General features: G+C 45.7%; 1 protein-coding gene and 1 non-coding gene across 2 annotated transcripts; one reads left to right on the top strand and one right to left on the bottom strand.

The window, feature by feature from the left end:
- Nucleotides 1-27,780, bottom strand: LOC120847909. Its single transcript, XM_040219844.3, has 5 exons — nt 27,670-27,780; nt 27,199-27,356; nt 6,121-6,194; nt 550-627; nt 1-128 (listed from the first exon to the last, which is right to left on the bottom strand). The coding sequence occupies exons 1-5, from the start codon at nt 27,778-27,780 to the stop codon at nt 1-3; spliced, it is 549 nt and encodes a 182-aa protein (XP_040075778.2).
- On the top strand, nt 1,987-2,059 carry Trnay-aua. Its single transcript has one exon. It is a non-coding gene; the product is annotated as a tRNA-Tyr (tRNA).

Genomic DNA, 27,780 nt, shown 5'->3' with positions numbered 1-27,780 from the left:
CTACGGGCAGCTGCTATCGGAGATGTCGAACTTGGGAGTGCTGCCGCAGAGGAGATCGAAGATGAAATCACAACACGCCTCGTGACTTCCCAGTTGACTCTTGGGAACAAGGAGTGCGCATGCCCCATCTACAGGATTCAAAAGTAGGTCAGTTAATGAATAGACGTTGTAGAAGCTACTGTTCCGTGCACAGCACCGTTTGCCATGGCAACAAACATTAGTATAATCAAACTCAAAAGTCGTAACGCATAACCACGTGAAGATGGCAGTAATCAAGGGATGCTGGCGACGGCGGAGGTGCAAATGCTATTTTTAAAATGAAACGCTAAATTTGTGGAAATTGCATTATGCCTCCAGGAAATGCTCATGACTTTATTCAGTCCACTATGCACAGAACGTTTATTAGAAATTGAAAAATATCCTTAGGGCGAGTAAAAGAATACAAAGATGTACTATCATCCTCTATATTGGCACGGGTGCCGTGCATAAAATAATCTACATTCAGAATTCGCGCCAGAAATGCCAAGTTAAGAGCAAAGTCAGACTTACCGCCAGCGTAAGGGATCCGGAGTACATCACACATCTTGACGTTTTTGAAGGCACAGTACACCTCTGCCGAGTCGTTTTCTGCGAAAAGAAATAATGGTTTTCATCCGAGGTTTCTTTTCATTTAAGTCGTTTGAATCGTTTTGACAATTAAAGAATGACAAGCAGGACTCTTTGGTGGTAATGTATCAATAAGGATTTCGTTTTATGAAGGATTAAAATGGGATATCTTATTTAATGTGTCACTGGAAATATTTTCTAAGTTCATAAACGCCTCGCCAAAGCAATGCACTCTGTAATCTCATTATTAAAAAAAAACGGTTTTATGACCTCATTTCCTGACTTTAAAACGATGGACTTTTGCAGTTTTTTTTTAACACATTTCGAAGATATGTGTCAAAATCACAGGGTTGCTGAGCAGCTTGATTGAATTTTTGTATACTCTGTCGGGAAATATCTTCAAAGGCTAGACGTTGAAATACAACAAATTTGTAGATATTGACGTTTAAAAAGTTATTCTAGAGGGCAATTGTATCAATAGCAGTTTCAGTTGCGCCACGTCTACACAGCAAGTGCACTCTCTCTGTGTGTCGCTTCCTTAAGCCACTTGAGGCTTCACCAAAGAGGCTACTATAATATTGTTAGTATGTAGGATTCTGTGTTGGCATCTGCTTTGGCCGGACCTGTGTGCCCCTTTTTTGTGATGTTTATCATTGATAGCTTCTCACGTGCACAGTGCACTGCAGCAATTTCCTGCTTGCCCTTCGGCCCTTTTGCCAAGCACTGACAACGATCTCAATCACACAATCCGACAAGCACTCAAACTATGCATTGCCATAAGGTCCAAGTTGGTGCATTGCAGCAGTTCGCACGTTAAAATTTAACGCAGAATGTATATTAAGCCCCTTTTTTATGCAAAAAAAAAAATATGGTCGAGAGTAACAAAAGCCGTTTCACAATTGGACTTAATGAGCCGAAGCCCCAGGGAGCCAGCATGCATAGCCAAGAACAGGCGATGCTTAATTGTCTCCGATTTGCTTGAAATTTTTTAAACTCACTAACAAATCATTAAGGTGCAATTAATGCAAAGGTGCGAGCGAGCTGGACAAGAATGACAATAATAATCGTTGGAGAAGGGGAACAAAGGGGACAAAGGACAAACGAAAGTCTCCGAACTGTGCTTGGAGATTTGTTTGTCCTCTGTATTACACCAACAAGGGTGACCCTTTGGGGTCACTCTTGTTAGTGGAGATTTATGTTTGTCCTCGTCCCCTTTGTTCCCTTTCTTCGGGGATTAGTATTGCCATTCTTGTCCAGCTCGCTTGCACCTTTTCATCAATTGCATCTTAATCATAACCCTAAAAAATGCAGGCCGTTCACCCTTGTTGGTGTTAGACTGGTGGCAGCTGAAGAACCCCGTTGGCTCTACTGACGTCTTTCTCCTGGTTAGCTCAGTTGGTAGAGCGCTCCACTATAAATGGAGAGGTCCCGGTTTCGATACCCGGACCAGGCGGAATTTTCGGTTGCACACCAGTCACCTATAGCTGTGTTTGGAGATTTTGTTTGTCTTTTGTCCCCTTTGTTTCCCTGATCCAGGGGTTATTATTGTCATTGTCACCAACACACTTCGCTAATGTAGTATCCCAAATATTAGGTCCAAATATTGTGTTTTTTTTTGCGAAGTTATTAAATTTACAGTTTTTGTCCTCACCGTGTTTTTCAAACTGAAAGTCTCTATTGGCAACAACAGAAAAGTGACATCAGTGGAAGGCAGGGGTTCACTCCTTGGACTGTAGAATTTGTTCCCAACTGATTTAAACAGTTTCATTTTGTCAAATAAATGCTTTGGAAGCTCGCTCCAGTACCCGCGCTCCAGCACTGAACAAATGATTGGCATATTCTATTTTTAGATTGCTTGCTCGACTGGAAAGCCTGCCTGTCACTGACGTCACGGCACTGAAAAATGCGGACTGGTTTTTGCCTAATTTTCATTTGCCGATTTTACAATAACTATTAAGGATTTTTTTATATTAAATAGCATTCCGGAAAGGGTAAAGGCCAGGGAGTCCGAAAATATAAAAACATACAAAGCATATAATCACACACACAAAAGTATTCATAATCAACCATAATTAGTTGTAATTTGCTACACTTATTTAGAGGCGAAGCTGGAATAAAATTTCCGATCGTGGAATCTACATCCCAAGGCCTTCACTCGGTGCCACGAGCGTGAGATGAGTGGGAAAGCAAATAGTTGAAATAATGTGGAATGCCCTTGGTGGAGTCATCCAGAAACACTTCATGTTCGCGTCTTTAATTCGATAGATAAGAACGCGCGCTTGCACACCCAAGAAGATGTAAAAAGTGCTGCAAAACCGCTTTATATCCACCGAGTAAAATCTCCATCAGTGCGACCCACGGGAGCCTGCGGTAGCAGGTAGCCGTTGGCGCGAGCGACTGGCTCTCAAATGACAAGGCATTGATCCCCTCGCGATTTGTGACGTCACAAGTTCTGGATTAAATTTCGGCTTGTCTTTTACTTTTTGATAAACCTGGGGTGTCGTGCATGCAACGCATCCGAAACCACATAAAGCTCCCCGTTATTGCGTATTTTGGTTAAGGACACAAGCTCAACACTAGGCTGCGTCCGGATCTGGTTTGGAGGGCGCCTCGAATGTCAATACCGTTGACCGTCACCGTGCACAAGGGCCGAGCCCCACCTCCGTGCTCTTGAAAACAGGGGAGACGGGTCACGGTCATCTCCCGGCCACAAGCCGATACATAAAACCCGGAAACTAGCAAACCACACCTGCATATGTAATGACCTCTTCACTGTTTGTGCTTATTCGAGGCAAGCTTTTATTCAGTCACTTGACATGTAACATTTCAATGTTAAAAGTCCGAATAAAAACACGAGTCGGGATCCGCAGCGAAGCAAATTAGTTGAAACTGAGAACCCTCCCGTCGTCCGCTGTCTTCCCCTGTTTTTTCCTTCTTTTTTTTCATTTTTTTTTTCCACAGTTAGTCATTTTAGCGGTTACTGCCGTGGCGCAAGCGGCTAACGTGAATGAGCATGCGCAGACGTATACGAACTTCTGCGGAATTTTTTTGGAGAATTTTTTTCGAACTGTTCGGCGTTTGGTGGATCTTGCCGAATGCGAACTTCTACCGATTCGTCCCAACACTAACCTAAGAGCCAGCCCCCGAGTAGTTTCACCTGAAGGTTTATGGGGGAAAGCTACATTATTCGCTTTTACTTAGGCAATCGTGCTTTCTGAGGAACGGACGTAAACGTTCTGTGTATTGAAAAGGGGCAGCAAGAGGGATCACAACAAGGCAGACATGGAGCTCTTTGATTTCAGCTTTACCACTGCCACAATAACACTTCAATGCCAGTTTTATTGCATACTGCCCTTTTGCCTCTCAATGATAATCGAGTTTTTCCTATTTGGATTTCGAATAAGCAAGGAGGTTATCAACAAAAAAACACAAAAAACACCGAGACAATTTTCAGTCACACTAAAGTGGCAAACGTATGCTTCCACGACGCCACGTCACGACACCAACGACGGTTGTTGTGGTAACTAGCGCGTGGTGCCCGCATCCATCTAACATCACAAACAATACTCAATCTTCTCTTCCTTCATGGGACGCGATTTCAGTTTCATCTCACCAATCGGACCCGAGTCCGATGCCTAGCGTCCTTCAACGCGTTGATTGGACACAGAGCCCTATCAAAACCTGACGCAACACTAGTGTTTATTTCGCGTCTTCGCTCGATCTCCCTGTGATGGCGTCAAAATACTAGTGCCCAGGTCTTGGCTATTCTAAATGTTTTTTGCCGCTGTAGATAGCAGCAAACCTTCTCCAGTTATTTTTCCAAATTCAGAAATCGCACTACAACTATGCATAAGCTGGGACCTTCCTGATGATAAAAACGTCCATTAATTTTAGACCTGATTTTTTTAATCATGTTAGTCTGTACACGAATATTTTTAGTTACCCTTCCCTCTTTCCTTTCGATAATTTCGTTTAGTTATTTTTGCAGAAATCCGGACACGGGCATTTCGCTTGTGATCAAAAAAATTGGGTTGTGTGTGTGTTTATACAGCCTAGAACTTGGTCTGCCTCACAGGGGCGACGAGTCTCCCAGCTGTAGATGAGAAATTTAGCCAGTGCGGTACAGCCGCTAGCCTGGGGTTTTTAACGTGCATCACGCAGTAGTGATACACGACCGCACAGCGGTACGATGCTCATCCAGATCGAAACGGGCAGGGGTGGGGCTCGAACCCAGGATCCCTGGGTTCTGCAGCGGCTTGTGATCATGCGCGGGTAAAGCGAGCGCGGGCAATCAATGCATTTTTAGTTTCTTGCTGCCACCGGGATTCGCGCGTGAATTCCAGCAGGGCGTGCCTGAAAGATTTCCCTTTCCGCAACTGAAAGTCTATAGACGCTTTGCAGCAGCTGTGCATGGACGCCGCCATAACTGACCTTCAGTTTTTGTTTCCTCTTATTCCGTTTATTTCACTTCATTATTACCATAGCAGGCCAGGTTATTGCCATATTAGATTCAACTGTGTCCTTTTCTAAAGCATCGGCCTTTGTAGATGATCGTCAACTACCGTTTCAGTTGCTCGGCATCTCGGTAAGACAGGAGAAGGTCAGCAATGGCGGCTGTAATTTGGCGCGTGTGTAAAGCGTCTATAGACGATTGCAAGCTGGGCGACTGGCCGCCGCCATGTCTCTGCTCGAGCAGGCACGCCCCTGCGATCAAGAGCTTGCGAAAGCTACGTTCACGCGCGCGTTGCACGCGCTTGCACGCATGGGGCACCACTTGTGGCGCCATGCTTGCAATTGTCTATAATGATCAAAGGTATACGTTAAACGCGCTAGGACGGACCAAGAGGTATAGGTTAAGTTAGGGACATGCCTAGTTGATACGCTTCTGCGACACAAACGCTGCAGCTGTTGTAATCCGCGCGAATATAAGGGAATATTATACGTGCGCTAAACTTGCAAAAGCCTAATCTCATACTATCAATGACGTACCTTCCCTTCACTTTCTTTCTTTTTCCCGCACTCAGTGAGCTACGGCAGGAGGGTCAAGGGCGCAGTTTTAAGCGACGACAGCTCCGCTCTTAAAAATGCAATAAAGCAATTGCACACATATACTATTTTAAAACACTCGTACACCATGAAAACAATTGGCCGTAAAAGAACTCTAGGGGTACTTCGCCTTGTCCATAATTTGTACCGTATCAAGGTCTTTTAAGAACCCCCTAAAAGGGTTCTTCGTAAAAAACCAATAAAAAAAAACGCTTAATTTTTCTTTATGCGAAAAAGCTTTTTTTTTTTTTTTTTTTTGCCCACGTGCCTTCTTTGTGCGAAAGGGGGCAAAAGTGCTTGAGGCAAAAACGTTCTTCAGGAGCTGGAAAAGTTTTTGGGGCGTTGAAAACCCTTTCAAGAACAAATTTGTTTTAGAGTGTAATATCATTCCGACATTGGTGTCATCTCCAGCTTCCCTTTAATCTTAATGTAGTTCCACTGTAGGTAGCCTTCGAAGACAATACTCACGGCCAACGGCTTGATGAATCCCAATGTTTTTGAGAGTATACCCTGGCGACGAACTCAAGGTCAGCGTTAGGTCACTGAAAGTGAAACATCAGACGTTGTTAAATTGTTCAAGCGTGAGCATGGCATGTGACTGATCTTAAGAAACGTGCGGCATGGTTTGATATGTTCGTGTACTTTGCTTCGTTATTGTTTCTTTAGCGCTCCTCTTGGCCAAAGCCCTGACCCCATTGGCTGCGGACTCACTCCGCCCTACGTTTCTTGAAGTTGTCAGTGAGTTGCTGTAAGTTTTTTTTTTTTTATTTCAGTCTGTTTAGACAATACATTTTGTCTGCAGTACCAAGGCAAAAGACCAGAAGATCTGACGAGGCCTTGGTACCGCTACATAAATGAAATATTAAAAAGACAATGACACTCGTCGACAGCAGAGCACACTAAAACAAGAAGCGCTCTTAAAAAAATGTAATGAATAACAAAATATACATTTCAATGACGTTTAGATAGTACACATTTTTGATACTATAAAACTATACTATAATACCATAACACAAAATACCTACAAAACAAGACAAAAAAGACAACAACAACAGAGATAGCAAAGAGGATAAATCCAGATATTTCAGTTCAGTTTGCGACATTTGTGGGCAAGAGGGTTTCTTTCACTATGCTTTTGTATCTGTTTAGCGATATATTTGCCGTAATAAGTGTATGAAGATAACTGCGTGTATTAAGGAAGTTTGGGATTTGAAATGAAAGCGTTTGTCTGCCCATGTTTGTCCTGATTTTGGGGAGTATATACTTGTCATTTCGAGTGTTGTAATGGTGGTCGGGTCTAGTGCAGGCAGATGGATAGCTGGGTTGTTGAAGTCTATGGTCATGAAATATGTAGAGTGCTAGTTTATAAATGTAGAGATGCTCAAAGCTCAAAATTTTATACTTCTCAAAACGCGGAGCTGTATGTGCATCATAAGCAGAATTGTGTATTAGACGAACCGCTTTTTTTTTGTAATAAGTGCAGATGTGTGACATTTGTTTTTGTCGTCTGACCCCAGACAAGAAAGCAGTAGTAAACCTTGGTATATATCAGCCATAATACAGTTGGTACTTCAGCCATTCCGGTAAAAGATGCTTTGCAGATGAAATTAGGCCTATTGATTTTGAGATTTCGTTTCGTATTTTATTTACATGGTGCGTCCAATTGAGGCGTTCGTTAAACCATTGTAGCCCCCGAGCTACAAGGACGAGAACGACAGCGAGATCGGTGTGTTTCGGTGCCACGCGGTTCGTGGCGGGTGCCACGAGAGTCAGTGAGATTCGGGGTGACGTGGTGCACGGACGTTCTACGATGGCCCGCTCCTGCATCGCAACTAACCATTTGTAAATATTGTAAATATAAATGTAGTTACACAAAACCAAGCACGCTACATTTCTGGTGACCCGGACATCCGCCGCCATGGCTACAGGAGCTGACCAAGACGTCCCCCTCGCCATTGAAGCTACCACTGTCCTGACTCTTCCTAAGTTCTGGGCAGAAGATCCAGCACTCTGGTTCGTGCAGGTGGAGAACAAGTTCCGCCTGCACCGAATAACCTCCCAGATAAGGCAGCACGAGCTCCTCATCGACGCCCTCCCACCCCAAGCCGCCACCGAGGTTAGAGACATCCTCCTCTCGCCGCTCGGCGACACTCCGTATGACACACTCAAGGAGGCTCTCGTCAGTCGCCTCGTCGCTTCAGAGCAGCGACGCCTCCAGCAGCTCCTTAGCGCTGAAGAACTGGGTGACCGTCGCCCATCTCAGTTCTTGCGTCACCTACAACACTTGCTAGGCGACAAGGCGGCCTCCCTCGACGGAGCCATCCTTCGAGAGCTTTTCTTACAGCGGCTCCCGTCTCCCGTTCGCGTAGGCTTAGCTGTGGCCCACAGTCTTCCACTCCTGGAACTCGCCGAGCTAGCTGACCGAATCATGGAGGTCAACAGCCCTACCATCGGCGCAACACAGCGAACTTCCGACCTTACTTCGGACATCGCCGAACTCCGGAAGGCCATGGAGAAACTGACGGCAGAGGTGTCCGAGCTTCGACGAGAATCCTCCCAACGTGCTCGGTCGACGGGACGGCGCTCGCGAGACCGTGCAGGCCAACGCTTTGGTCGCGACAGCTCCCGTCAACCCTCACCATCTCCCCCGCCTTCTACAAAGTCGCTGTGCCGATACCACCGACAGTTTGGCTCTGAAGCCCGCCACTGTCGGGCTCCCTGTTCCTGGGACCAGGGAAACGGGATGGGCGGTCGCTAGTGGCGGCCAGCGACCCATACCAGCCTACTAGCCGCCTTTTCCACGTTCGCGACAAGATCAGCGGCACACGTTTCCTGGTCGACACAGGTGCAGAAGTAAGTGTCATCCCTGCCTCTACTTTCGACCGCAGAAATCGTACCCAAACATCTTCGCTGCAAGCCGTCAACGCTTCCCTCATTGCTACCTATGGACAAAAATCACTGACCCTGGACCTCGGTCTCAGACGTCGGTTTCAGTGGTTGTTCTGGGTAGCTGACGTAGAGCACGCGATCGTCGGTGCCGATTTCTTGCGAAACTTCAATCTCCTCGTAGACATGAAGAACAAACGACTGATCGATTCAAGCACCAAGATATACGTCTCGGGAGTCCTATCGCGGGCTCCAACGCTTAGCCCAACTTTCGTGAAGCCGCCCGCAAACGAGTTCACCCGAATCCTGCAGAAGTATCCCGATCTGACCAAGCCAAGAAACTTCGAGGAGACGCCGAAGCACGATGTAACGCATCACATTCTCACGACCGGACCGCCAGTTCATTGCCGACCACGTCGCCTTGGACCTGACAAGCTGCGCGTCGCTCGTGAAGAATTCGAGCATATGCTTCAACTAGGTATTGTCCGACCCTCATCCAGTCCCTGGTCATCCGCCCTTCACATGGTGCCCAAAAAGTCTGGCGACTGGCGCCCCTGTGGTGACTACCGCGCCCTCAACGCCGCAACAGTGCCGGACCGCTACCCCATCCCAAATGTCCAGGACTGTACATCGTTTCTGACGGGCACGACAATCTATTCCAAAATCGACCTCATCAAGGCATACCATCAGATCCCCGTTGAGCCATCCGACATACCGAAGACCGCCATAACAACACCTTTTGGCCTCTTTGAATACGTTCGGATGCCATTTGGGCTTCGTAATGCGGCCCAAACGTTCCAACGTTTCATCGACGAAGTCATCCGTGGTCTCCCCTTCTGCTTTGCTTACCTGGACGACCTCCTCATTGTCAGTGCGAACCCGGATGAGCACAAGGTCCACTTGGAGCAAGTCTTCGGTAGGCTCCACGATCATGGAATTGTAATCAACACCGACAAGTGCCAGTTCAGAGCAACCGAACTTGAATTTCTTGGCCACAAAATTAACAGTCAAGGAATCAAACCGCTTCCAGAAAAAGTTCAGGTTATTTTGGACTGTCCACCTCCAACAACAAAGCGCGCTCTACGACGATTCCTTGGCCTTGTCAATTTTTACAGGCGTTTTGTGCCACAGTGCGCAGTGTTGCTACACCCCCTGGAAGCCCTACTCTGCAGTTCCACCGCAGAGAAGTCACCCCTTGCTTGGCTCCCTGAGGCAGCATTTGCTTTCGACAAGGTTAAGAAAGAACTCGCGGACGCCACCTTGCTTGTACATCCTTCACCTGAAGCACTGACTTGCCTGATGGTCGATGCTTCCAGCGCTGCTGTTGGCGCCGTCTTGGAGCAAAAGATCGACAACATTTGGTCTCCCATCTCTTTTTTCTCACGAAAGCTGCAAGACACTGAAAAACGCTACAGCACTTTTGGTAGAGAATTGCTGGCTACCTACTTGGCTGTAAAGCATTTCCGACATTTCCTAGAGGGACGCCAATTTTTCATCGCGACAGATCACAAGCCGCTCGTTCATGCAATTCAGTCGCCCAGTCAGAACCATTCCCCGCGAGAGTGCCGTCACCTCTCCTTTATCGCAGAGTTCACCACCGACCTGCGCCACGTGAAAGGAAAAGACAACACCGCTGCCGATACACTGTCTCGTTTGGACCTCAACGTCATTGCTACAGAGAAGACGCAGTTTACCTATTCTGAGCTTGCAGAGGCCCAAAGAGATGACGACGAGCTTCCATCCATTCGCGAAGCCGGCACTTCACTGATATTTGAGGACGTATTTTTCCCCGATCACGGTTTCACCCTCGTCTGCGACAAGTCCACGGGAACACCACGACCTTACGTTCCAGAAAACTTACGTCGTGCTGTGTTCACGTCGCTACATTCGCTTTGCCATCCTGGTGTCCGTGCAACGCAGGAACTGATTACGAACCGTTTTGTCTGGCCCAAAGTCAAGGCCGACGTTCGTGATTGGGTACGTTCCTGTCTTGCCTGCCAACGTTGCAAAGTACAGCGACACACACGAACACCGCTCGGAGCCTTTCCACTTCCGTCACTACGTTTCGAGCAGGTGCACGTGGACATCGTCGGACCTTTGCCCCCATCACGCGGTTTCACCTATTTATTGACGTGCGTCGACCGTTTCTCCCGATGGCCTGAAGTTTACCCGCTCGAGAACATAACGGCCGAGACGGTCGCCAGAGCTTTCCTATTTACCTGGGTAAGCCGTTTCGGAGTACCTTCCACGGTGACGACCGATCGAGGACGCCAATTTGAGTCCGCTCTATTTCGTCAACTCACGTCCCTCCTCGGCTGCTCCCGTACGCGCACAACAGCTTACCATCCTGCAGCAAATGGCCTCGTGGAACGCCTTCATAGGCAGCTAAAATCAGCACTTCGCACGCAGTCGTCTCCCGATGCTTGGGTCGACAACTTGCCCATTGTGCTGCTTGGGTTGCGTTCGACGCTCAAACCTGACCTGGGGAGTACGGTGGCTGAGCTCGTCTACGGTGCTCCGCTACGCCTGCCTGCGGACATGATCGAGCCGCCTACCATACCAGACAGCGTGGATCCCCCCTCCTGCGTCCACAAGTTAAGGCAAGCAATGTCAACGCTTCGCCCAGTTCCATCACGCCAACAAACGCAACCGAAGGTTTTCCAACATCCTGCACTGATTGAGGCTACACACGTCTTCATCAGGAAGGACGCACCGCGGAAGCCGCTGCAAAACCTCTACGATGGACCATTTCCTGTCCTGGAAAAATCACCAAAATACTATACCCTCTTGCTTCGAGGTAAACGCGAAACCGTCACAATTGACAGACTCAAACCGGCTTTCTTCTCTCCCTTCGATTCACCAACGTCCAAGCATCAGGTTAACCCACCAATACCCACAGACCATCAAACAAACTCCACTCAAGTGGCCGCAGCCACTTGTCCAAGGGGGGGCACCTGTAGCCCCCGAGCTACAAGGACGAGAACGACAGCGAGATCGGTGTGTTTCGGCGCCACGCGGTTCGTGGTGGGTGCCACGAGAGTCAGTGACATTCGGGGTGACGTGGTGCACGGACGTTCTACGATAACCCGCTCCTGCATCGCAACTAACCATTTGTAAATATTGTAAATATAAATGTAGTTACACAAAACCAAGCACGCTACACCATACTCCAATAAACTTATGATTATCGACACGCTCAATTTAAGTTCTTTCGAATGGCAGTTCAATATGTGTATTGTGTGCGCGATTTATTGAGGAAAAAATTACATATTTTGTCTTTTCTGTATATAGAGATAAACCGTTAGCCACCAACCAGGATGAAAGTTCAATTAAATATTTGTTTATTGTGGTCTCTAGTCCGCTAAGATTGGCCCCAGAAAAAAATGCACTTGTATCATCGGCATACAGTATTAAATCTTCGGTAAATGGTATATTATGTATGTCATTTATATAGACGAGAAACAGTAAAGGTCCCAGTATCGAGCCTTGCGGTACGCCATATCTTATTAACCCTAGAGGCGATTTTATGTTATTATAAACCGTATACTGCGTACGAGATGTAAGGTAACTTGTCATAAGCTTATGCGCAGTCCCGCGTATGCCATATGTCTCGAGCTTTGAAAGGAGTATGTCACGTTTTATGGAATCAAAAGCCTTCCTAAAATCGATAAATAAGCCAATTGTAAAACGCTGATCTTCAATATTACGTAATATTTTTTCTTTGATGTGCAAAAGCGCTAGTTCGGTAGTTTTCCCCTCTTGAAAACCATACTGTTGTTTGATTATAACATCGTACCTTGAAACAAAAATGGTTGAAGCCTTTCATTAATTCCTTTTTCAATTACTTTTGAGAACAACGGCAATACTGATATTGGTCTTTTGTTTCCTAAGTCATGTTTCGAGCCACCCTTACTGATTGTTGAAACTCTCGCTATTTTTAATAGATCAGGAAAAATACCACTTTCAAATATATAATTACATATATGAGTAAGAGGAATTGAAATAATGCTAGATACAAATTTAATAGGTGCTACTTTAAGCTCGTCCCCCCCCCCCCCCCCCCCCCCCCCGGCAAGCTGAATTGTTTTTAAGGGACATGATGAACATAATTATTTCGTGATCAGTTACTGGATAAAGAACGATTGAGTTTGAAATATCATTTTTGGGTACTTTCTGTGGTCACCAGGCTCACTTGCAAACGTGGATTCACCAGCTGATAGGAAATGAGTGTTAAATCGTGTCGCTAGTTCAGTTCCAGATAACGATTCCCCGTCTATTTTTAAATCGGGTAAGCAGCTGTGACGCGGCTTAAGTCTAATGATTTCGTCAACAGTTTCCCATACCTTTTTCGGATCATTTTGCGCGTCTGCAAACTGACGTTGAAAGAAAGCCTCTTTCGTTTTTCGAATATCGGAGTTCAGGCGATTTCTATACTTTTTGAAATCCGTTAAAATAGTAGTATCTGGAGTCTGAACAAAGCGATCTTACATCTTATGTTTTTCACCTATCCTACGGAAAAGTTCCTGCGTGATCCATGGCTTTCTAATTTTACTGTTGGTTTGTTTCGATCGTAGAGGAAAAGATGTCTCATAAAAATCCTTCAGTGTTGCATAAAATACGTTGTATGCCTTATCTGGATTTCTTTCACACAGGACATTTTCCCAGTTCTGTTCTTGTAATAAGGCATAAAATGTATTCAACGCCTCTTCCGATATATAACGATATAAGCGTGAAGCAGGTGTATTATTAACTTTTTTTAATTTAGGCAAAATACAAAAAATGGGCATGTGATCGCTTATTCCAGCGGTTATGACTCCCGACAGTACGTCATCTGGGTGGAAGTTTGTTATGCATGGGTCTAATGTAGATGAAGTGGCTGTTACACGGGTGGGAGTATTGACCCCGTTGAAGCATGCAAAAGACTGGATGAGAGTAAGAAACTCTACTTGGTGTGTGTTTCCAACGAGTAAGTCGATGTTTACGTCTCCAACAATTATCACTTTGAGGCGGAATGAACTTACATATTGTAAAACAGAGCAAACAAATTCAAAGAATGAACATTTGTTTCCATCAGGGGAGCGGTACAGGATAACAACAAGAATACCTAGACAGCTCATCGCAATACATTCATAATTGGGGGTTGACGGCGATAACTCCTCGATTAACTTAAAAGCAACACTATTCTTTATGTATATAGCAACACCACCACCAGTCTTCTGAGGTCGATTTACATACTCGCAGTGATACCCATTCAAACAAACGTCATAGTTACGAAACCAGGTCTCGGTAAATGCTAGAACATCAAATTTCATGTCTAGGGAATTAACAAAACACTCAACCTCATCAACCTTGTTACACAAACTCCTGGCATTCAAATGAAGAATCGAAAAATTGTTACATACTTTGGAACAAAATGTTTTAAACGCTGTAATATCATATAACTGTGACGTATCAGGTATTTTCGCTCTCTCCGCGCCGTCATCATTCATATCTTAGTTTATCTTTGGGATATCTTGTTTGCAAGAAATATACAATATCTCAGAGTCATCAGTCTGCCTTGCAAAAATCTTTCCGTTGTTTGTCCAAGCGTGCTTCAAGTGTTTTTACTTTTTCTTCGCTAAAACTGCGCCCAGCAGTTGCTTTTTTGCAGGAAATAAATGCTCGTTAACGAAGATCGACTTGACACCAGCGTCCGAGAGCCCGAGTATTTCGGTAGTTAGCCTTGCTTTGCGGGAAGCCGCAAGAAACTCGTTGCGCTTTTTTCTTGTGACAAAGCTAATGATTATGCTTTCAGTTTCGTTACCACGGGCGGGAACCGCGTGGCAGATGTCAATGTCGGTTTCTTCGAGCGGAACATTCACCAGAATGCCAATGCTTTTAGCGATTTCAGTGGCGGCCCTCTAATCCATGTCATGCCCTCGGTTTATTTTCTTTTTGTGCAATCACTGCCTACTCGGTACGTGGACACATTTTCTTCCTGCTAAGTTGTTCTACGCTGATCGACACGGGTGTTTCTACTGGTGACTCCAGCGAACTACAGGGTGCACGTTGGTGAGGCAAGAGGTAACACCTCCTGAATAACAATGCCGTAATGCTGGGAGATATGTCGTCCTCAGCGAAAGCCAACTTTGGTCACCGATTGGACACGACGATTCCGTCAACGTTCGGCTCAATCTTTACTCGAAGCCGAGCGATGACGCAGCTCACGTTTCGAATCTGTTTCCGGCGTTGGCCTTCACTGGTGACGCAGAAATGTAAGCACTAAACCTTGTCTTCTAGGTGGTGTTGCAAGAGGGCGGAATAAAGGACGTTTTCATCGATCAGCACACGTAACACCATAGATTGCTTAGGTTGTAGCGTTTAATCAATGTTTATATAAAAGCGAGGTAATATTTGGACTCTTGAAACCTTCTACAACTGATGTCGTTAAAAGGACACAGTGGTGGCATAAAGATAATTACTTTAAACAATGCTTTCTTTTTGTCATCTCCATTCACGCATTTGCCCTAAAAATAGGCTTTTTGTTCATTTTGGGGGTAGTCAATCTTGCGATGTGGAAGGTAAGCCCCATCGTAGGGTTACACGCTATTGTTTGTATCGTCCTCTGGAAGGTCGTCAATTAGCAGACAACGGTTTGCGTTGAATTTGTCCGATGCGCTTTGAATGCTGTCCTCTGCTTTATTTTTGAAGAAAACGGTGGATGATTTCGATAAGCTGATAAACTTGTGCAGCTAGGTACCATAAACTTCTTGGGACCTCCGTCATAAGCCCTAAAAACAAGTTGACGGAGATCCATATTGACTCTTCCTCTGAAACCGGATATCGAGGCGTTGCGGCCAGTTGCGATCAGGTCATCATGCCCTCTTGTACCAGATCGACTGAATTACGAGCCTACGTGGAATGTTTGTTTGCGTTAGCAAGAGAAGGCGTGATTGTAGCAGTTTTGCCGAGAAGTCTTAAGGCCTGCATACGCACATTCGCGTTCGAACGTGTTTGAGCGCAGAACGGCCTCCTTGCGGCAGGAAGCGGTTACTAGCGGTACAAAGTGCGAGTCAAGCGACTTGAGAACGGCTCAACTTTCCAAAGCGTTGCGTTTCGGTAGACCAATCAGAAGCCGATAAAGGAGTGGAGTGATCCCGGGTTCGAGACCCGGACCAGGCAGATTTTTGCGGTCGTGCACCAGGCACCTCGCTGTGTTTGGAGATTTGTGTTTTTCCTTTGTACCTGTTGTTCCCCTTCTCCATGGCTTTTTTTCGTCATTCTTGTCCAGCTCGCTTGCACTTTTGCATTTAAGTGCATTATAATCAAGGGAGCGTCACTGTCTCTCCCGCGCCCTTCAACGTCAGCGACACGTATCATGTTCCCCGTTCGAAAAAAGGACCTCGTTCTTGCTCGTTGGGGAGCGGTGGGGGCACCACGGGAGTATGTTTCCAAGTCTGCGATGGTTAAAGCTGGGCAGAAGTCGCGAAAAACAAAGGGATCGTCCCTGTCACTGGGCGCCGTCGTGCTGCCAGGATTTCTCTTGATGTCGTTGAGCCTCAAGCGACATTGGCGCGTTCTTATTGGCTCTTGACTGCGCATGCGTGTCAAAGCAGCTGCGTGTACAAGGCTTGTGCAAACGCTCTTCGCAACGCTCCACCTCCCGCTGATGAGGGCCACGTGCTCAAACGCAAATGCGTGACATTTAGCAGCGCCACCTTTATCTCCGGGGTTGTGAGACGCGTTCTGCGCGTGCGAAGTAGCTCTCCACGAAATATGAGACGCCGCGAATGCGTCCACGGTTCAGTGACTCGGCATTTTTCGCCTGGGCAATAAGGGCGCTGGAAAGGTCTAAACTTTAACGGGAAATGTCGGCGGCGGCGAGGTATAGAATTGTTCAGGTAGGCATGACTTCTGATTTACGCCTTATTATAATTTAAAAAATAATATATACGGTGGGCGAGTAAGTTTGTGCGCTCTTTGCGCACCTGGTGCATTTGTTTACACCCAGATCAGTCGACGTGCCTTTGTTTTCCTCGTCGTCGTGGGCTCCCTACGCGTTATCTATGTTGTACTTTGATTGGTGCGCCCCTCCTTGCGTTACAATGCACCGAAGGCTCGTTTTTGACCAATTGCTGGCCGTAATGACACGAACAAAGACATTTATTTATTTATTTATTTATTTATTGTACCCTCAGGGCCCGAAGGCATTACAGAGGGGGAGAGCGTAGGCAGGGAAAATATAACAATTCAGCAATACTAAAACAAATAAAAAGTGAACAAACAGGTCAGAAATCAGCGCAAAAATGGTTATTTATGGCACTTCGAAAAAGATTAGAGTCTGTTATGGCAGCAATTAAACCGGGAAGGTGGTTCCATTCTTGAGCTGTGCGTGGTAGAAAAGATGAATGAAATGTGTTGGTTAATGAGCTTGGGACTCCAACTTTGTGCTGGTGATCTACACGAGGCGAGATGTAATAGGGGGGAGTTATGAAATGGTCGCGTAATAGGGGATTATGAAAATAAATTTTATGAAAAAGGCATAAGCGTGAAATTTTACGGCGAAGTGAAAGAGATGGTAAAGATAAATTATTCTTCATTGACGAGACACTGGCGGTGCGGTGATAGTTCGATAGAATGAAACGAGCTGATCTATTTTGAATGGATTCTAAAGCAGTGATGAGGGTAATATGATCGGGATCCCAGATGGATGCTGCATACTCAAGCTTAGGTCTTATTAATGTTTTATAGAGGACCAATTTAAGTGAAACAGGTGCTAAAGAAAAATTCCGTTTTAAATAACCCAGCATGCAGTTAGTACGATTAGTGACATATTCTATATGGGGTTTCCATGAAAGGTTAGAAGTTAAGTTAACACCAAGATACTTGTATGACGACACTTGTTCCAAGGAGTTGCCATCAAGGTAGTAAGAAGGACTCTCACTAAACTGACGGGTTACTCTCATGTGTTTACATTTACTAGTGTTTAGTTTCATTAGCCACAACTCACACCAACGAGACACAGAGTTAATATCAGACTGAAGTGTGAGCGTGTCTTGGTTACTTCGGATTTCACGGTATATTACGCAATCATCGGCATAGAGACAGACGGATGATGACATATTAACTGGTAGGTCGTTAATATAAATTAAGAATAGTAAGGGGCCTAGAACAGACCCCTGGGGAACACCAGAGTTTACTGACGCAAGTGGAGAGTTTTCATTATTGACTGTTACAAATTGCGAACGATTAGTAAGAAAAGAATGAATCCATGCAAGAACGTTAGGGTCAATGTTAAGTTTAGCAAGTTTCAATAGTAATAGTTTATGACACACTTTATCAAAAGCTTTTGCAAAATCCAAGAAGATGCAGTCCACCTGGGAGCCTTGGTCAATGAGAGAATGAATGTCGTGAGTGAAAGATAGAAGCTGAGTTTCACATGACAATGATTTACGAAATCCGTGCTGAGCTGTGGTGAAAAAATTATTCATTTCTAGGAAGTTTACAAGATGGGAAAATATGATGTGCTCGAGAAGTTTACATGGGATGCTGGTTAACGAAATGGGACGATAGTTATGAGGAGAATGTTTGTCACCAGCTTTTGGAATAGGGACCACCTTCCCCACCTTCCAGTCCGAGGGTAGGTCACCCTCTTGGAGTGACTGTTCGAATAATTTAGCAAGAATAATTGAAGAATATAACTTGGTGCTTTTAAGAAATTTTGAATTAATGCCGTCCACTCCTGAAGAAGAAGACAATTTCAGCCCATCTATAATCTTAACTATACCAATAGGGTCCACAAGAATAGCATCCATTGGTAAATAACCGGCACACACAATTGAAGGGTAGCTTATGTTACTAATATTGGAAAATGATTCAATAAACACATTATTTAGTATATTAGCGCAGTCATCACTAGAGGCACTATCACTACTTGACGTTTTGAGTAAAATTGAAAAAGTGTCTTTCTTGCTGACAGTGTTCCAAAACCTTTTGGGGTCATTTATTAACATATTTGGGAGAGTATTTGAAAAAAAAATTGATTTCGCATCTGCAATCGCCTTTTTATATACTTCTGCAGACAACTGATACGCAGCCCAGCGATGCCCACACGTTGAAAACTTCGCAGCACGATATAAGCGTTTTTTTTTATTTGATAACCGTTTTAGGGCTTTCGTAAACCATGGTGACTGGGTATTTTCGAATATATTTCTTAGTGGGACATGCTTGTTGATAAGAGAGATAAATTTCAACTTTATGATATTCCAGTTATCTTCGACAGAACGCCCCGAAGAAGTTGTTAGATACTGGTTCAAGAAAATGGCAAGGTCATTATTAATTTGCTCAAAGTTGGCCTTTCCGTAATCACGAATTTGTTTTGGCTGAAAAGTGGGTCTCGTTGCCGACGCTTTTAGAGAAAAATGCAGCACTTTGTGATCACTAATCTCGGGCAGATATGTTATGGGAGTTGCATACTCAGGATGATTGGTCAAAATGAGGTCTAATACATTGGCTGTCGACTGGGTAACTCTGGTGGGATGGAGAACAAGTTGTGAAAGGCAAAAATCTAGACATAGGTTAATAAACGAAATACATTCCTCAGAATGTACATTTACACAAGGAACGTCGTTTGACCATGATATAGATGGGAAATTGAAGTCGCCGAGAAGAAAAATTGGAGCACCCGGAAAACGCACCATAATGGTGTTAAGTGTATTATGTAACGCTTCGACAAATGGCAACGAATACGAGGGTGGCCGATAACAAACTCCCATAATCCACTTCTTATGGTTAACAAGCAGGCCAACCCACGTTATTTCCAACTCGCATATAACGTCCACAGAAAAGGATTTGATATGATCAGCGATTGCAATTAACACTCCACCGCCACATCTTTCCTGTCTATCATGTCTGTAAACATTGAACGTTTTGTTTCCATCGAACAGTTCACAGTTTTGTATTTTCCCGGAAAGCCACGTTTCGGTTAGTACAATGACATCAGCATCGGTGGTATCTACAATGGAACACAATTCGTCGCGTTTTTTCAGGACACTTCTTATGTTGGTGAAAACAACAGAAATATCCGAAGACCGTGACACGCATGCCCTACCCCTCGACAGATCCTATATCGGCGAGGGCGCCTGATTAGAACTCCGAGCAAATGATGACGGTGATTGAGGGGCGGTTGGCTGCGCGTTGGGGGCTGCAGACAGTCGAGAAGGACCTAGCTCATAAATTTCTTTAGTTGTTTGATCGATCGCGTAACACTTGTTATTAATATGCAATTTGTTGTAGCGTAGTTTAAATACACCTCCGTTTGCTTTACCAAATTCAATTAACTGCTTTCTGGCATTACGTGTGGCGAGCGAGAAATCCTCGCTGACTGAGATACGGAGTGCTTTTAATCCAGTTCTAGCGAGTAGTATTTGATCTCTTAGTTTGAATGACGCAAACTTTACAATGATTGGTCGGCATTTGTTTTGTGTAAAGTTTCCTAGCCGATGAGCACGAACTATCGAGTCACCCGTGATTTGTACATTGAGTGATGTTTGAAAAATACTCAAAATTCGTGCTTCAGTCTGCGCCCACGTCTCAGATACGGTGTCGCTAACCCCAAAAAATATTAAGTTATCTCGACGAGATTGGTCTTCCGCCTCGTCAAGCCGTGCCTGCAAGACGCGGTTTTCCTTTTGTGCGTTATTAGCAACACCTCTCACCTCGACTACCGCGGCTTTAAGCTGCTCTACATTTAAGGCATTGGATTCCACTGTGACGAGTCTCAAGTTCATATCAGCTACAGTAGCACGCAGTGATTCCTGGTTTTGTTTAATTTCGTTGATGGATGATAGGATTCCTGATTGGGATTCTTGAATTTGTACCGATCGTGTATTAAGATCGACCAGCATTCCATGCATTTCGTTAAACAGTTTTAGCTGGCTGTCACTCATTGGGCCTGGGTTAGTTTCCACATCCCCGGAAGTTAGTAGAAGCAGACTAATGACGTCAACACACTCATACAAGGTAACAAGCAGCACTTTTGAGCACGGGAACACCAGCAAAAAAACGACGCTAGATCGCTTTGCGTGTAGTGAAGGGGTTGTTCCAACCTGTACGAACAAGAAGAGCGTTCCATGAGTTGTTTGCATGTTGGCGGTGCCCCCGTGCTCACTCCGAGTAGCGAGGTGATGCCAGGCGTATATAGCCGCGCTAAATGATGGTCGCGATGTCGTTGCGGCTGTTGACGATGACGGGAGGTCGAACAATTGGCCAATGTTCGTACGGCGACTTGTCAGCAGAATAGACGTACTTTCACGAAGTAGGGAATCACCGTCACTGTGATTGAAGAAACTCGCCACGCGTACTTGACGAAATGTTGGCGCCGCTCCATCCACGGCTGTTATCGGCCCGAAAGCCGAGACTGAGATGCTTGCCATGACCTGTACGAACAAGAAGAGCGTTCCATGAGTTGTTTGCATGTTGGCGGTGCCCCCGTGCTCACTCCCACACATTGCCACACATTTGCGTGCCATTCTTTGCAGGTCTGTTTGTGCGGATTACAGCTTACATTGAAAAAGGCGGAAAGTCTAGTCATTGCTTATGCAATAATTACGTTTTGCCTAACTTGTTAGCATGAACCATTTTTCTCCAACGCTAGTTTGATCGCGAAAACTACGTCTATGCCTGATTTAGTTTCTTGTAAACAGGAGACTGGGCGTTCACTCTATCAACGCACCATCGCGATCACATTTGGTATAGCATGTGTGATAACATTCGGATATGATGATGTTTCACTTGCATATGGCTGTGATATTCTCCCTGATTGACAAATACAATACGGGCACTTCCTAAAAGTTCGCTTCCGTTTCTTTCATTTTTTTTTTTTCTGAGAAGACTTTCGTTGATATTTTTATCTTATAAATCTACTCCAGTCCGTCAGCCTCACTACAAGTTTAGCACGGGAACATATTTCGCGTGATGGCATTGTTGTTTATCTCCCAGATAAAAAAAATTGTCCACTGAACAAAGACGCGTTCACGTCTTTGTTCATTCATTAGCTTGTTACGACACCGCTGAACCACTACTGTTTACTTGTTATTGATAAACAAGCGCGTGAAGTAAATGTTTCCTAGAAGATCCGAGCATTCAGGCGTCACCGCTACGTGGCGTCAATTTCGCTGAAGTCACGAATAGGAGTAGATCACTAGTGAAATTTCGGAGGCCTATACATGATCAAAAAAAAAGGGACTGGACAATGTGTAGGCCGAACATCGGTCATTCTACATAAGAAAAAGATATCTATCTCGACACATGCTCCATTGGCTATGACGGTGCGGAATGCCGTTGTTTACTTCGGTGTTTCTCTTCAATAAAAACTTCAGTTGAGAGTAAGCGCTTGTCCGGGGTAACTCCTTCTACCTCGTCTTCGTTTCTTGTGCGGCGTGTCGAATCCACGAAGGAGTATTCCCACGGAGGAGGGCCTCACTGAGGAGTGTTCTGGCGCCAGCGGTCGGCAGAACCAACGGAACTCTCTCCCCAGCTCCAGCAGCCGTACGGACGGTGGAGAACCGAGAGGAATGGCGGTGTTACCGGACAAACTTAGCGCACCCACTTTTCAAAAAAAAAAAAAGCGTCTACCCTTCTTATTCTGGTGACGAAGGAAGAGCAGCGGAGCTGAAGTTTCTGTTCTCGGCGGTGGCTTGCCGGGCGAGCGATCTGCTCTCCTTTCGCAAGGGAATCGGAAGCGCTCGACGCGGTAGATCTTCAAGCGATAGCGGCCTCGCGGCGGTTGCGGAACCATTCGCGCTGCTGCGCACATCGCCGCTTGTTCCTTTCCTGCTCTTCTTCTTCCGTAGAAATGCTGCCGCGATCTATGAGCGGCGGCGGAAAGCAGACAACCGGCAAACACAGCACTCTAGACAGCTACCGCCATCTATGAGCGAAGGCGGCAACCAGAGTGTGGGGTCGGCCACTGGTGTCGACATTTGTTTGGTGCCAGAAACGATCCTGGAAAAACGGGCCCTTAACAGCTCCGCTCTAAAAAAAAAAAAAAAAAAAAAAAAAAATGTTTGGTGCGTGCTGACGAAAGCGCGGGCATGCAGCAGTCGAGAGCAGAGTTGTATCTGTAAAGTTGCCAGAACGAAATGCGAACGAAATACCGCCCATTCCGAATAAATTCCCGGCCAATTAAGGCGGGGACCGTTTGTGCAGAGCGAACAACGCTTCCTCATTATTCGCCGAATGTCTACCTTATCCAGGCGGGTAAAGGATCAAATTACTTGTAATCGATTATTTTTTAAGAAAGTTTGTTATCATTTGATTACATCTATTAGGAAGTAATCGCAAGAGTAGTCTTGTTACCTTTTGGGAGTATTTATATTACTTATAACCGTTACTAATTTCTTCTTTCTTTTTTAACGGTGCCCTTGTTCCTACAAATTTCCCTCCAAGCAGTCCTCGAACCAAGTCTCCCACGGTAGGCTGGTTTAGCGAAATTGTTGGATTAAGAAGGTAAGTTGTTGATAATTTGGTGATCTTTATCCAATAATTGAGAGTAGGAAAGACGCACCTTCATACCGACAGAAAAATCTGTCGTTCTGAAAATTTCAAGTAATCAGAAAGGTAAGGGTTACTTTCTCAAGTAATGGCTAATTCTTCTTCTTTTGAATAAATAAAGTGATCTATTTGAATACTTTTTGAGCGAAAGTAATTGTAACGGTCATCATTTATTTTTTGCCAGTAACGTGTACAATAGTAACCTTAAAGGGGCCATTAAACGAATTTTTGACTCGGATAAATGATTTAAATTGGGACTTTACTAATCGCATATCGTTTAGTTGGCCAAAAGGAAGAGGGTAGAAAGTCAAAAGCCAGCTTTTCGGTACAAACATTTGAAAATATAGCGGACCATTTTGCACCTTCTTTCCTTCGAAAGCTCTCCGCCTTTTCACTATGATACATCCGCGGTTCCAAAAGCGCGTCACCGGCGCCAAACTGACGTCAGCAGAGCCCAGCTCACGCATTAAGCCTAGTTCACATGCAGCGGTTTTGGCCCTAGAGCGGCGCGATTTCTGCCGTCGCGGCGCTCTGGCCAGCACCAGCAATTCTGCGGCACGAGCGCCGCGACGGCAGAAATCGCGCCGCTTTAGGGCCAAAATCGCTGCATGTGAAACACGCTTAAAGCCTAGTTCACATGCAGCGGTTTTGTCCCTAGAGCGGCGCGATTTCTGCCGTCGCGGCGCTCTGGCCAGCACCAGCAATTCTGCGGCACGAGCGCCGCGACGGCAGAAATCGCGCCGCTTTAGGGCCAAAATCGCTGCATGTGAAACCCGCTTTAGACACGAGAATCGCATCGCTCGGACGTATGCGCTTGTCAACAATCAATCCGTCGGCCAATATTTGGATTCGCGTTCGTGGCCAATGAGTGCCCTGATGGAGCTTATCATCACTGGGGAATGACAAGTTTTATGGTGTGCATAAAAAGCATGATGGAAGCTAGGACTCATTGCACCGGTGCCAAAGAATGTCACGGTGACGTGATTTCACAATTCGCATTTGAGTTGAGGATTAAAGCTAAGGAAGAAGAAGTAGGAAAATCGTTTCATGACACCTTTAAGGCCTGTTCACACATGAAGCGGAGCGCTACAAGCAGAGCGCTGACCTCGTGCTAAGCACGTGCTGACGAAAGCGTTCACCAGCTTTGTACCGCACTGTCGAAACTGTTGTTCATGGCAGACAATGAGTAGCTGACGACACGTGAGTAGCGCTATATCAGCGCTTCGCTGCATGTGAGAACCGGCCTTAACCGCTGATTCACGTTGGAAGCGGATCCGCGTTCGCAAAGCGGTTGTGAACGCGGTTGTATAAAGATCCAGTATAATTGCACTCGCACTTGATGTCATTGAGTGCGCGTGCAATTGCACTGAATCTTTATACACCTTTGCAAGTGGGATCCCGGCTTAACCTCGAACCGCGCGCCAAGGTGAGGCGGACCTACTCTCCAGCCAGGACGCTTGCTGGTTGTCGTACAATGTTGCCAAGCGTCTCTCGCCGAAGCGTACAGCACTGAGCGCAGAAAGAAATTTAAAAAAATAATTATAAAACGTACATGTGTCGTCTTCGACCACGAAAGAGCACGGACAATTAAATAGAATGCCTAAACCGGTAACAAATCAAAAAATTTCAAAAATATCTAAAGTCGCAAGGCGCTCTTCAGAATGCGCCACAAGTCGCATGGCCTCTGCATCAACGATGGCTGCGCTCGCGGCAGCTCTGGCTTCCACAACACGCAGGAACAGAGGCTGCGATCGTTATAAAGTCAGCTCCAACCCTTAAAGATGTCCCGTCCTACATTATGTGATGCTACGATACTGTGTGGATACCTCCTCCTGCGTTCCGAGACAGTAAGTGTGCCGCTAAGGTTAGCCATCGTTGATGCAGCAAACGGCACCATCTTGTCATCGTTCACCCCAATGACGCGCCCCTGGCACACCTTAGCATGGCGGAAACGGTACGGGGCGCCAGCATTGCTCAAAATGGCAGCGCACATGAGCCTTTCTTGCAAACGTGTATACAACCGCGTTCGCAAAGCGGTTGCGAACGCGGTTTTATAAAGATCCAGTGCAATTGCACGCGCACTCGATGACATCAGGTGCGCGTGCAAATGTACTGGATCTTTATACAACCGCGTTCGCAACCGCTTTGCGAACGCGGATCCGCTTCCTGTGTGAATGAGCGGTAAGTGTGCCTCCGCGCGAAGTCGGGACGTTGTCACTATGTGATGGGGACCAAATGAAGGGATTTCTCCCCCCCTGTGAATATATGTCAGCCATTCGGTCGCTAATGACACTAACAAGAAATGTACGCTGTGTGTTCCAAGAAAAAACGAAGTATTTTGTGGACTATACGCGTGACCGAACGTTCAAATGGAACACCATTTTCACGCAGCAGCGTTCGATTACGTTTGACTGTGTTCTGGGGGCATATATCGAGTGGCAACTACGAGTTAAGGGCTGTCCAAACAGGACGCATTTTCTGCAGTCCCAGCATCTGCTGTACAGGAAGTGAAAGCTTTCCTCAAAATCCGGTGCGCTTTTGTACATTTCTTTTTTCTTTTTCTTTTTTTTTTTTTTTGCGGGAAACGTTTGTTTGTTTGCGCTCCTCGACATATCCGGAGCGCAAGTTCGTCTGCTTCTTTTGCAGGCGTTGTGGTAGCGTCAGAAGGACGCCGGGCTCTGATTGGCTCTGAATGAAGAATAGTTGGTGGACCTCAAGGCAGCTTGCTCTGCGGTCTGCCCACTACCCTTCAATGAGAGCCAATCAGAGTTGGGTGTCGTTCCAGCATCACCACAGCTCCTTCATAAGAAGCAGACGACTTGCTCTCCACATAGGTTTAGAACGTGGTCGTCACGTGAGCCCGGAGAGCCACCCAAACGCTCTGCTGGCTGTCATCGAGGCCTCCGCTGTTGTTCTTGTTCTCTGTCCCCAACCTCCTGAAAACGAGAAAGGAGAGGAGACGACAGCGAGGAGGCGAGGAGGACAGCCGTGCTGTGTGCGTGCTTGATGTCCAAACTACAAGGGGACGCGCCCGCCGCCATTTCCACATTTTTTTTTCTTCTTTTTTTTTATTTTTAAGTGCGTTTTTTTTTTTTTTGTGATGGCGTTTGTTTTATTTTGTTTGGACAGTCCTTTACCGTAGTTTACACACCAACAGGCGGCACCGACGTCGCGCTGGTGCGGTGGTGATGCTACTGGCAGGGCGGATGAGCAGAGGCTTGTTTGGAAACAGCGCCCATACGTGGCATTCAATTCCAAGAGCGGCTTTGAAGGCGACATAGTAACCGCGGATGTACCGATGCATTGAGTCTAAAGGATTTGAGAAGTGCAAATGATTTTTTTTTTTTCTTTCTTCAGCAATACGCGACATTCATATTTTTCGAGCGTGCAAGTTTAACCGCTAAATTTAGTATTGGAGCCTCATTTATTCACAAAACGACGCAAGGTGCTAATTCTTTCTACGTCAATTTTTTTTTCTTTTTGTTTGGGTTTTTTTTAAAGCTATATAACATTAAGAGCTTGCTCGGTAAATTCGGGGGGGGGGGGGGGGGGGGGGAGGGGGGGGAGTGTTTTCCCTAAATTTATTGGATAAGCGTTCCCGCTGAATTCAGACGACGAATTACGTCACGAGAGACCGTAACAGCTTTGCACGTATTTTATATTCACAGCTATTTGTAGGAAGCCTATACATTCTGTCCTAACTCGTTTAGTATAATTATTTCGGTAAAAACGCATCTTTTATCCTATTCCATCATATGAAAAGTGGTCCTTACGCTTCTATATTCCTGAAGGGATGAAAGGAATTAAGCGATGTACGACGAAAACAATATTCAGATGGAATGGCAAGTTACCCTAACGTTATGGTGGCACATCATTAATGAACTATACAAGCGAAACATAATTAACTCAAAGAAATTACATAGACATTCATTGAGATAATTCGAAGGTTAGAAAATGCCCAAACTGGCGCAAGCACCGAGACGTGGTGAAATTAACACAAGGTACCCCACCCTGTGTTCATTTCCTCTTGTCTCGGTGCTTGTCTGTATTTTCTGCGCTAATAAGCCTTCGAGTGTCAACCTACAAGCCCAAATTACCACTTTGCTCATTGAGATAATGTATACTCACATGGAAACGTCTGGATCGTAGTGTAAAACCAGAGGGTAAACGCCGTCTTGACCGGGATCAGTCTCGCTTATTCTAACGCATTTGGCTGTGCCACCAAAAAAGGGATCCGTCTCGTAGTTTCTGTACGCCATGTACCACGTCTCTTGGAGAGGGAAAGCCTGCAATTCAGAGGCGGGCACGGGACAACGAGTTATGTTCCCCATCGAGTCTGTCTTGGCACTTGAGCATACTCAATTCTCGCAGGGGCGAAGGTGCAATGCGAAAGGTAAAAGTAGACAGTATTTGCGACGACACAAAATAAATAACATATTTCGCACCGGAAACTACGAGCAAAAAGAGGTGTCCGCTTGTTCGTCTTAGTCTCGGGTATTCAAGATGTTGGAGTTCACAGCTTGTCTGCATGTTCTCGGCTCTTACAGACAAAATATTTATGTTATTTTTTTTTTTTTATCTCCAGCTCTTTCGACTTACCGCAGCTTCATTCTGATACTCTTGAAGCGCTGGATTTCGTTCCAGATATTGCGTGCTTGCAGAGGTGCAGTGAAGAACCAGCTGCGCCGTTATGATCAACGCAAAACTCAT

Source organism: Ixodes scapularis, unplaced genomic scaffold (genome assembly GCF_016920785.2).
Source record: "Ixodes scapularis isolate PalLabHiFi unplaced genomic scaffold, ASM1692078v2 PGA_scaffold1__304_contigs__length_218370807, whole genome shotgun sequence".
Lineage (NCBI taxonomy): Eukaryota > Metazoa > Arthropoda > Arachnida > Ixodida > Ixodidae > Ixodes > Ixodes scapularis.
The sequence above is the reverse complement of the archived record's forward strand: the minus strand, read 5'-3'. Positions and strand labels throughout refer to the sequence as shown.